The sequence below is a fragment of the Buceros rhinoceros genome, unplaced genomic scaffold (assembly GCF_000710305.1).
Source record: "Buceros rhinoceros silvestris isolate BGI_N320 unplaced genomic scaffold, ASM71030v1 scaffold10369, whole genome shotgun sequence".
Taxonomy (NCBI): Eukaryota; Metazoa; Chordata; class Aves; order Bucerotiformes; family Bucerotidae; genus Buceros; species Buceros rhinoceros.
In genome coordinates, this window is record NW_010430959.1 from 24,238 (window position 1) to 36,056 (window position 11,819).

Genomic DNA, 11,819 nt, shown 5'->3' on the forward strand with positions numbered 1-11,819 from the left:
TTATTTTTCTCCCCCCCCCCCCCCCTTTTTGTTTTTTAAAAGACATTTATAGTATTGAATAAAGGGAAGACAATCTTCAGGTTCAGTGCCACACCTGCCTTGTACCTTTTATCTCCTTTCAATATTATTAGAAGAATAGCTATTAAGATTTTGGTTCATTCATATCCTTTTCAAGTGGTTATTTAAGAACACTGGGTTTTTTGGTTTAGTGTTTAAATGTTCCTGCCTTAATTCTTTCTATCAAAATGAATCGGCTAAGATTTGTCACTGTAACCCTCTGTTTAAATTCAGAGGAAGAGATGCACGTGTATGCCTAGATTACAGAGATAGTGATAGAGCCATCTTTACTGTGAAACCTCTTTATATTATATGACATTGCTGGTGACAGTAAACTGATTTGTATCATACATGTTGTCAGTATTCTATAGCCTGGTCAATTATTCATGTGTTGTATGATGCAAATTCAGCATTAAAAAGGAGTATGTTCCTTAACTACAGTCAACATTGTTCAGCATGCTCATTATGCTCACTATTTTGACAAACTGTGTATTTATGACATGGAGTAACCTTCCAGACTGGACAAAGAATGTAGAGTAAGTATACTTAACTTGGCTAATAATTTAAGTGGTTTAAATATTAAAATTTAATTTAAGAGCTAGACTACGTAGTTTTACTTGCCCTCACGTGTAAGATGGGTATTCTCCTTTTTCTGGCTTGGTCCTAGCTGCAGCTCAAAGCAGCACAGACTTGCAAGCTCTAGGAAGGAAAGAAGCTGTGATATTGTTAAGCATTTTCTCTGAACAAAACTGTCATAAATGCTTCTGTTCGGAATGTTTGTACAAGTAATGCTTTTATGCATTGTCCCTCTTGCATGTTTGTTAAAAAAAGAAAAACAGAAAAAAGGGAAGAAAATAACCATTCAACCTGAAACTACTGCTTTTCAGTGTGGAAGATGCTCTCTACAGCCCCTGTGAAGCACCTTCGTTTTGTGTAACAAAATCTGAAAATGGGACACACACACTTTCTTTAAAGAAAATACCTCTGCTGAGGGTTATTGTTTGACAACCTCAAGTCTTCCTGGTCAGCCATCAAGTAACTTTAATAAATACTAGGTTTCGCTTACCCATGGATTTTATTTCTCACATGGCAACCATGCTGAAATCTTCATGTGAGAAAAAATACTTATTCTTGTTAGTCATTATCATTTGTCAAAATTTTATATGCCAGAACCTGTAAAAATATGACTCAGATTAAATAAAACCAGTTAACCTGCAGAAGAGTGGTGTGGGAAAACAGTCATAGCTGATGTGAGTTTGTAACTGCTATTACAGTGCATGTACTAATCTCTGGTTTTGAGTGATTTTCCTTTATGCCTGTGGTGTTGTTTCACTGAACAGCAATCATTAACTTTTGCTTGGATGTTTTCTCATAGGTACACTTTCACTGGAATTTATACTTTTGAATTTCTGGTTAAAATCCTAGCAAGAGGCTTCTGTATAAATGATTTCACTTGCCTTCGTGACCCCTGGAACTGGCTTGATTTTGTTGTCATTTCCTTTGCGTAAGTGTATAAGTATTTTTTAAGTAAAATATTTAGAAGTTGGAAGGTTTTTCTGAGTCTATAATAATTAGTTTGGGTTTTCTTATCTCATTTAAAATGAATTGTAGTTGAATTGTTTTTCAACTTTTTGCATTTTAATATTTTACACTAATGTAGCATACCTTAATGTATGTAGTGGACTATCCCATAGTTACCACTGAACAACCAATTTTAAATAGTATTTAAAGAATAAAATCAGGGAAATCCATTTAATTTTTTATTTGCATTCAATGGAATACTTAAGGGTGTGTTTCTTAGCAAAACCTTAATTGAAACAGGAAAATATGAATGCAATTTTCCCTTTCCAAAAAAAAAAAAAAAAAAAAACCCAAAAATCCTAGCCTGGAGTACAGGTCCAGGTAAGTAGTTTACACTGTATTTTAATTCTGAGTAACTGTGATTTAATCCTACAGGTATATAACAGAATTTGTAAACCTAGGCAATGTTTCAGCTCTTCGAACTTTCAGAGTATTGAGAGCTTTGAAAACTATTTCTGTAATTCCAGGTAAGAAGTAGCTGTGTAAATGGTAGGCGCTCTACATTTTCTCTGTTTAATTTTGTGTGTGCTGTCATTGTGTTTGTGTGTGGAATCCCTCACTACAGATATGTGACAGAGTTTGTGGACCTGGGCAATGTCTCAGCATTGAGAACATTCAGAGTTCTCCGAGCTTTGAAAACAATATCAGTCATTCCAGGTGAGAGCGAGGTTAAACACTGAGGCTGACTGAAATTCCACAGAAGCTGAGATTTTTAACAGAACTATCCAGTTTTTAGTCTAACCTTCAATGTAATTTCCTTTTCTAATTCTGTAAAACACTCAGCCTCAGAGTTTAATACATTCTTGCATGAGAAATTGAGTTACATAGCCTGTGTACATGTCCATTTCATTATGTCAAATTTTCTCAAGGATCAAAAGTAATTCTTTTTATTTTTCTCTTCCCAATGCGAATGTAACTATTCATTGAAGACATTTCGGATTGAAAATTTCAGTCTGTTGTAAAAGCTGAATCCTTGACAAAGGCAAAGGAATAAGATGATAAAGAGTAGCATGGGAATTGCATGACATATTTGTTACCTTAAGATGCCTATCTTCACCAAACCCCACCTCCAGTTAAATGGGTTGCAATAGAATGCAATCATTAAATTTTCTACTACAGTGCAACCGTATTCTGGTTTTGTTTGCTGTTATAGAACCAATATGTGTATTGGAATAGAACACTGGCAAAGGTTTGGAGCAAGAGGCATCAAGAGGAAAAGAAAATAAACAGTTTTCTTTACATGTAGTTTATATGTATAGAGAGCATGAATAAAAAGTTACTTCATTTGAAGAGCAGGTGCTTTGGAGTGTGTACCATTCATATTTTCAAATTAATTTCTCAGGAACAACGAGACTTACTGGCACCTTTTTTCCTTTGGAAAACATTTTAAAACTGTTTTTGTGAAGCTGTGCATGATATTTAATAGTGTGTTGGAATTAGTTGACGTTGCATTTTAGCTTAGGTAAATATTTAATATTTTAATAAGAATCTGCCTCTGTTTGCAGGCCTGAAGACCATTGTTGGAGCCTTAATACAGTCTGTGAAGAAGCTTTCAGATGTAATGATTTTGACTGTGTTTTGCCTGAGTGTATTTGCACTAATAGGGCTGCAGCTGTTCATGGGCAATTTGAAGAATAAATGCTTGTTTTGGCCATCAGAAAATTCAACATCTTTTGAAAAATACCTAGCTCCGTACTTTAATGGTACAGTGTTTGATTGGACAGCATACATTGAGAATGAAAGTAAGAAATACTGTTGTAACTTGCTAGAATTTTTGTGTATATACACACACATAAGACTACTGTTTCATATTATAGGCTAATGGTAAAAATCAATTAAATAGCATGATAAAGAGTAGGGATTTTTATGTATTGCATCCCAAAGTCATGCCGACATGATGGTTCTTTTCATTAACTCCACTTAGAAACATATTTACAGACCAGCTGCTGCTCAGCTGCAGGTCCAGTTAGAGGAGCCTGCTCAATGCTGTGTCCAGTCAAGCTTTTAATACCTCCAAGGATTGAAATACCACAGCCTCTCTGGGCAGCCAGTTCCAGTGTTTGACCAGTCTCATGGTAACGTTTTAAAATAACAATTCAGAATTTTCCATGCTCAAACTTTTGCTAGTTGCCTCTTATCCTTCCAAACAAGACAAAGCTTGACTTTGTCTTCATTACAGTCTTCCCTGTTACACTTTTAGGTAGCATGAAGATCCCTCCACATACACACACAAAGTTCCAGGCTAAACAAAACTGATTGTCTTAGTCACTTCTTGTATCTTTAGTTTATAGATAAGACAGAGAAGCACTAGGTAAGTATCAGAGACTTCCTAGTTAAGATGTATTTTTATTATCAGTAGGGGTAAGAAACCAATTGCTGTCTGCGAAATAAAGAACTCACTGAGCAAGTAGACGTTCTGGCAGGGAAGGAGGTAGTATTAATCTGTAGCACCTATTGTTATAATGGAGCTGACAAAGATATTTTTATCCAGATATTTTTCAACAGTGTTAATCTCTGTAGACTGAAGCGATCACGTTCAGGCTGGTTCAGAAACACACAGATATTTATTTACAACTTTGGTAAACTTGTAATACACAATTAACCATGAGATGTAGTATAACAGCTTATAGTTGCCATAAATTTGAATCATTTTCATGTGTGAGTTTGTGCTAGAAGTAGATTTACAGGGTATTGCTTAGTAATTAATAATAAAAGTAGTGTATTTAAATAAAAAGAAATTAGTGGAATAATGGATGCTAGTTTTCCTTCTCACTGACCCAAAAGTAGAAGAAAATATAGTTGTTATAGACTGAGTTTTGATGAGTCATATTTCCTTCCTTACTTAAAAATGGACATTAAAGTTCTCTGCTCTTTTGTATATTCTCGGATTTTCTGTCTATATTCCTGTATTGTTACAATTCTGGAAAATCTCCGACTGTATTTACATTTTCTGTGCAATATATCATTTTAACTAGTTTGTTTGCCTAAGAAGGGATGCAAAAATGGAGTGGTGATAGTGTTTTGTGGGCAGTTTTGACTGATAGTTTAAATGCTGTGGAATACTTGTCAATTCTCTCTTCAAATGTGGTCTATAGATTCTCAGTTTCCATTTCCCACTAAGTAGCAATGTGAAACTAAGACAGAACTTAAATCTTCTGGGTATCATTTTCTTCCTGTGCTACTTCTGACTTTGCTGGGAGTCTCTACAGAGCGCTGATGCAGGCAGGGCAGTTCCATCTAGTACATATTTAAAGTATATGTCTAGTTCTATTTTATTCCTCCTTTCTCATATAACATCTCCTTAATGCAGCTGACACATACAAATGATTATAATTTCACTGGGCTCTGTGCTGGGTCCTCCTAATATTTCTTTCAGCATAATATGTGCTGGTCAGCCATGACTGAGCGTGGTACCCTCTAGTGATGTTTGTCATTTGTGCCTTTTCATTTATTCAGGAAGAAGGCCAGATTCACTTTTTGAAAATGTGTACACAGGTCTTGGATACGTGTGTTCAAAGTATTGGCACCTGGCATTTACTTCAGAATCTGAACATTTAGAGTTTTGACCAGCTCTAAATATATTATGGAAGTAATAGGATTATAATTTTTCTAACATTGCATAAGTACTCTTCTTGAGTGGTTGGGATTTTGGCATCACTAAATTTAAGTGTTTTGTTTAGGATCCTCCTGTCTTCACATATTCTTCATCCTGTGGATTCTTTCTATTTAAACACTACAATAGCTTTTTACCTAGTGAAAACCAAAGACTTTCGTCAGCTTGAAAGGTATGTTGAAGGTGACAGAAGACGAGTTTGATTGGGATAAGAGTTTTTCCGGATGTCTGTCTCTTTCCCAGATCTCAGTGCCTGGCTATTCTTGTGGTGAAAAGTTTCTCTTTATATCCAGTCAGAACCTCTTGTTTCAAATTATGCCCACTTTCTGTCGTCTTCTTGCCACACATCAGTGAGAAGAACTTGGCCCTGTCCCCTTGATAACTTCCTCTTAGTACCTGGATGCTTTCTACCAATGTCTCCCACATCCTGCCGTATCTAGGTGGAACAAGGTCAGATCCCTCAGTCTCTTCTGACAGGATGAATGTTTTAGTCCCCCCATGACCTTGGTGACCTTCTGCTAAACTTGCTGCACTTTATCAGTGTCTTCCTTGCACTGGGGAGGCCAAACCTGGATGCAGTATTCTAGGTACAGCCTAGTGAGTGCTGAGCCATGAGGGACAGTCACTTCCCTTGCTCTGCCAGCCGTGCTTCTGTTCATGCAGCCCAGGAGGCTGTTGCCCTTCTTGGCTGCCCACCGAGACTCCCACGGCCTTTTTTGCAGAGCTGCTCCCCAGCCTGTCAGCTGCCTGTATCACTGCAAGGGGCTCTCCCTTCCCAGGTTCACAATTCTACATTTGTCTTTGCCAGATTTTATGTGACTCCTGTCAGCCCATTCCTCCAGCCTGCCTGTGTCCCTCGGAATGAGCCTCACTCTCTCACTCCTATCAACTTCTTCCCCTATTTGTTATCATCTATCTGTATTCTTTTTTCTTTTTTGCTTGATTTTTTTTTTGAGGCCAGCATAGTTATTTATGAATAACAAAATATATTCCTTTATTTCTAAAGGCTACCACCTTATTTAAAAGAAAAATTCTGTAAAGTTGCTTATAGTACGACAGCTATTGTAACATTGCCATTGGGACATCCATCTTCTTTTTAAATACTACCTTCGTATTTTCAGTCACACAATGAGCACGTCTTGTTAGCGTTTCTCTGACTTCAAAACTGTTTGCTAGCCCTTGAAGAAAGTTTCATTTTAAATAAGATAGGCTTTAACCTCTGATTACTATCTACCTACCGAATAGGAGAAGTTTGAAGTTTTCTCCTTTCAGTTATTGATCAGATTTTGGAAGGATTTCGGAGTTTGCTATGACTTAAGACAATGTGCAATTTATGTTGTTCTAATCATGTTCTAGGATTTTATTTTTACATTGTGTTTTTATTTTTTCTTTAATTTTGCAACTTTACTTACCGTTATGGTTGTGTCAGTATTTGAACCCATTGCTGGGAAATTATGGGAGATTATGACATTCAAACAATGCTAACTTGAACATAGGTTCATCCTCACAAAAGTGAATTAAAAAATACTCCTTCCATTTGTAATCATGTCACTTATTTTTGCTTTAGGTAACTTCTATCGCTTAGAAGGACAAAAGGATTTTCTGCTTTGTGGCAACAGCTCAGATGCAGGGTAAGGTACATTGAAAATTACGTACTACCTGTCTAAACAAAGTGTAAAAGATGCCGCTCTAAACTTAAAAAGCTAATTTAGCTACCTAACTTTGCATGGCTCATAGTAAGCACTTGAATAAGAAAAAACGTTAAATGAGAAAATACTTTGCTGAAAATTTATTTTAAAAACTCTTCTGCAACTAGAGAATTCTATTTCAGCAGGTAGATGCTGCATTATCAATGACTTCAGAACATAATTCTTTATCATGGATTTCATGCTATTTCTCCTCACAAACAGAAGCCCCCTTCACAGATTAGAGCTAAGGAACCTTCATCAGAAGCTCAAGATACAACAGCTTAAAAAAGAAATTTAGTGATTTTTTATGATGATTTTTTATGTGATAAGTGTTATAAGCGATTTTTATATGATTTTTAAATGTGCATTGCTTTACTTTTTTTTCTTTTTTTTCCCCTAGTAAATGCCCAGAAAAGTTTATCTGTGTGAAAGCTGGTAGAAACCCCAACTATGGATATACTAGCTTTGACACCTTCAGCTGGGCTTTTTTGTCACTGTTTCGACTGATGACACAGGACTTCTGGGAAAACCTGTACCAGCTGGTGAGTGTGTAGCAAAAATTGTGGTTAGTGTCTTCCTGGCCCCAAATCAAACGTGGAAAGGCCATTTTATATGTATATGACATACATTGCTATTGTTAGCAATTGAAAATGAACAGTATTTATGAAAGGAAGCAAATTTAGTTGCAGAATTGGGCAGACATGGGCACTTACTATAGAATCTTACATGTCTTCTGAAGAGGCATATGAGGCTTTTTTGATCCTTTATTTCATTTTTACAGTGTATATTTCATTTTGTGCCTCATAATAAGATCTTATGTTCAAAAACTTCAATATTGATTTTAGTTTGTAAAAATACTTTGTGACACCAAATTCTAAATCTTGATTTCTGTACTTGGAATCCTGTTTTAGATAACTAAGACTGCTTGTCTTGATAGAAATTCTTACTTTTAGTTATATGGTGTACAAAAATCTAATAATTATAATAAATATTATCTTTTAGTTATTTAATGAATTGTGCCGTCTCTAGTTCTTTTGGTTATTTTAAGGAGAAAGCATGCTTATACATGGTAAGCATACTAAATATCCAACCTGTGAAGTGTGATTTACGATTAATTACTCTGGTCCCACATCCTTTTCGAGATTATTAGGCTTTAAGAGGTTTGTCTCAAAGCAGCATGATCCTTAAATGTGTTTTTTGAAGTACACCAATACTTCCTTTATTTTAATTTCTCTGTAAATCAGAAAACTTGTGTGATCTCTTACAGAAAGAACAATTCAATAATAGTTTTACAGTTTTCAAATTCAGTAAATGCTTATGAACTGCAGAACTGATGCATGTCTTCACCAGATGGATAATATGTCTTCTTTTCCTATAGACGCTGCGAGCTGTTGGCAAAACATACATGATATTTTTTGTTCTGGTCATTTTTTTGGGCTCCTTCTATTTGATTAACTTGATTTTGGCTGTGGTTGCCATGGCCTATGAAGAACAAAATCAAGCAACTCTGGTTGAAGAAGAACAGAGGCAGGCAGAATTCCATCAGATGCTTGAACAGCTGAGAAAACAGCAAGAAGAAGCTCAGGTACTTTCTATCGAGTTTGAGCTTTACCATATTCCTTTGTGTGCTATTAATTCAAAACAAAATAAAAAATTAATTGACATATTAAGAAAAAGCCATTCTTCTACATATCTCACAAGTATTTTAAACTGCTTTCTATGTGACTTTTTATTGCTTTTTAAATGTATAAAGTGTTAATGATTCTGAACTGAGAAGAAAATAAAAATATTTCTTGTCTAGGGGTAGTATCTAGTAAACTGGCATGATGATTTTCCAAATCGTCAGCTTAGAAATTATTGTAACACTTGTGAAATACTTGTCAAGCTTTGATTAGGATTTAAAATACTTTTATCCATAAATTTCTTATTCATTTTTGCTCCTTGTGTTACCACCAGTGAATCAAAGACTAGGGGTAGTACACTGAAGATTTTTCCTAAGAGCAGCTTAAGGAAGCTGTTACTTACAATAACAGTTAAAATTAGCTTACTAAATTAATACAGACTGAAGTATGACTCTGTTTAGCTTTTTTGTTTGCAATTTCATTCTAATTAAAAACTTATTCATTTTGAAGTATTTTTAAATGAACTTTGTGGTTGTACACAACGTGGGCTGACTCCCTCCCACCCATGATAAGGATGCAAAGTAGAACTCTGTTCGAACAGCAGCTTTCATAACTGCCCTTTTATTTTAACTCATATTACAGAATTCCATTTGAAGTTTGCACTAGGCTTTTATCACACATGTAGAAGTAATTTGGTATAAATCTTAGGAAGAAGGACTGTAGCTTTCTTTAAAAAGTGGTGTGATTTGTAAAGTGCCACATTGAATAATTGCCATGGCAGGCAATAGCAGCAGCTGCAACAGAGATGACCGAGTACAGTGGTGAAAGTGGGATTGGCGGACCCTCGGATAGTTCTTCAGGAGCATCCAAGCTTAGCTCAAAAAGTAGCAAAGAAAGGAGAAATAGAAGGAAGAAAAGAAGGCAGAGGGAGCTCTCTGAAGAAGAGGATGACACAAAGGATGGAAAACTTCCAAAATCTGAATCAGATGGCAGTATCAGAAGGAAAGGTTTCCGTTTGTCTTTTGATGGGAACAGACTTGCTTATGGGAAGCCATTCACATCACCCCACCAGGTACTGGGAATACTGCATTGTCATTTTGTAGGTTTGCAAATTAACTGCAATATCCAACTAACTTCACTGCAGCTTTGCAGAGTAATAGCAAGGAAAAATAATGTTGCAGTGTTTTAAATACTGACTTACTGTTACTGTATTATTATGCATGTTAATTTTTTCTTTCCAATAATTGTTTTAGGTATACTGTAAATTTACTCATTCAGATGACTTGCATCTGTAATGCGCATGTCTGAAATCCACCTGAGGCACTGCATTAGAAATAACACTGACAGATTCCCGGGGAATATAAATTATTATTTTTTAAATGTAGACATGCATTTTGTATATTTAAAATCTTCAGATGGTTGTTCTATGTTTCCTTTGCAGTCTTTACTGAGTGTTCGTGGCTCCCTGTTTTCACCCAGACGTAGCAGCAGAACAAGTCTTTTCAGTTTTAGGGAATACGGCAGAGATATAGGATCTGAAAATGACTTTGCTGATGATGAGCACAGCACGTTTGAGGATAACGGAAGCAGAAGAGGTTCTCTCTTTTTGCCGCGCAGACACGGTGAACGTCGCAGTAGTAACATCAGTCAAGCGAGTAGATCATCAAGAAGGCCGATAGTTTTTCCAGTGAATGGGAAGATGCACAGCACTGTGGATTGCAATGGAGTGGTTTCCTTAGTAGATGGACCACCAGGTCTGTTGTCGCCTACTAGACAGCCTCTGCCAGAGGTGATAATAGATAAACCAACAACCGATGACAATGTAAGAAAGTTTTAAATTACTCCGGGTTTCATGACCTTTCTTTGCCTGCACAGTGAATCAAATTAGTAACGTTCCATTGCTAAATCTGCTTCAGTAACCAAACTAGGGTGCTCAGCTTTCTAAACATTTTGCATATTATGTTGTTTTCATTTTTTTTCTTTCTTTATGGTTTTAGCCTCCCTTTAAATGTATTTTTTAATTTTCTATTAGTAGTCTGTTCGTTCTACTTTTTTCCAGTTTGTGTATTTGGTATTGGGCAAATGTAGCATAGTCTTGAAGATTATGCTGACATTTTAGAAGCTCTGAAAACTTTTTTTCCTCCTGTGTCTCAGAGATGCTCTGACTTTCTCACTGCCTAGGATCAGGGTATAAAAAAAAAAAAAAGTACATGGAAATTCATCCATTTCCCTCTCTGATAGTTTTCCCTTCTGCCTCAGTCTGCTTTAGGAATCGAGCAGAGGGATCCATTGCATGTTTTTTCCTAGGATCCTTCTTTTACTGAAGTAAAAATTTTTACATAGATCACAGCATCTGAAAGTTAGCCAGATTCCTTACAATTATCAGCCTGATTCCCTGGAGTGATAATCTTCTTGCAGTTTATTATACTTTCATTTTCATGCAGTTGTTTAATGTACTGAAAAAAATCTACCTATGCTCATACATTCAAAACCTCTTAATAACTGAGGTGTGCTCGATGATATACCACAGCTTTTTTTTTTTTTTTAAATAATATAACATGATAAAATACTTCAATTTTTTGGGTCAGAATTCTTTTGTTTCTTCAGTTGAAATTCATAAAATAAATCAGAGATGATAATCTATTCAATGTAAAAAATATCCTTTAAATTAGTTTTTTAAAATCAGTTTTGAATGGGTATAGAGATCAAGACTGATGTATAAAATTACTTTTAGAGAAAAATTGTTATTGCAGACAACTTCCTAGCATAAATCACTTAAGTATCTTGTGATTGAACGAGTTTAGAAGTGAAATACTGGTTGAGAAAGCACGGAACTGGGAATTTTTTTGATTCCAGTGGTGCAACTGTCCTGGTTTGTTTTCTTGGCAATGGCTTCCTCCAAAATTTCCTTGTGTATATTAGGGAGTTAATAGTAGGTAACTATAATGCGGTGGTAATCTGGGAACTAAATAAAAAACCTCTTTTTTTTTTTTTTTAGTATTTTATAAGTATTAGCAGTATACAGAATTACGGCATGAAAATAGCCATAAAAAAAAAAAAAAAACTGGCCTTATATGTATAGTGGAAAAAAATCTGATGTAACAGCGTTTAAATGTAAAGCTTTTTATATTGTGAATTCATTGAAATTGAAGAGTCCTGATACCTGTTTTGGAGTATTTCTAAAGTCAAATTAAATTTACACCCTTCTTTTTTTTTTTTTTTTTTTTTTTTTTTTTTTTTTATACCAAACTCCTCTCC

At 35.4% G+C, this 11,819-nt stretch overlaps 1 protein-coding gene across 1 annotated transcript in view; it reads left to right on the forward strand.

Annotated features, from left to right (window-relative positions):
• Positions 1-11,819, forward strand: part of SCN7A (sodium channel, voltage-gated, type VII, alpha subunit) — a 46,218-nt gene that overhangs the window by 2,551 nt on the left and 31,848 nt on the right. The window contains exons 2-12 of the mRNA XM_010143234.1: positions 43-161; positions 504-593; positions 1,433-1,561; positions 2,014-2,105; positions 3,144-3,380; positions 6,819-6,882; positions 7,340-7,481; positions 8,318-8,524; positions 9,343-9,633; positions 10,003-10,383; positions 10,559-10,571. Coding sequence (XP_010141536.1) covers positions 43-161; positions 504-593; positions 1,433-1,561; positions 2,014-2,105; positions 3,144-3,380; positions 6,819-6,882; positions 7,340-7,481; positions 8,318-8,524; positions 9,343-9,633; positions 10,003-10,383; positions 10,559-10,571 — 1,765 coding nt within the window. The remainder of the gene's footprint in view (positions 1-42; positions 162-503; positions 594-1,432; positions 1,562-2,013; positions 2,106-3,143; positions 3,381-6,818; positions 6,883-7,339; positions 7,482-8,317; positions 8,525-9,342; positions 9,634-10,002; positions 10,384-10,558; positions 10,572-11,819) is intronic.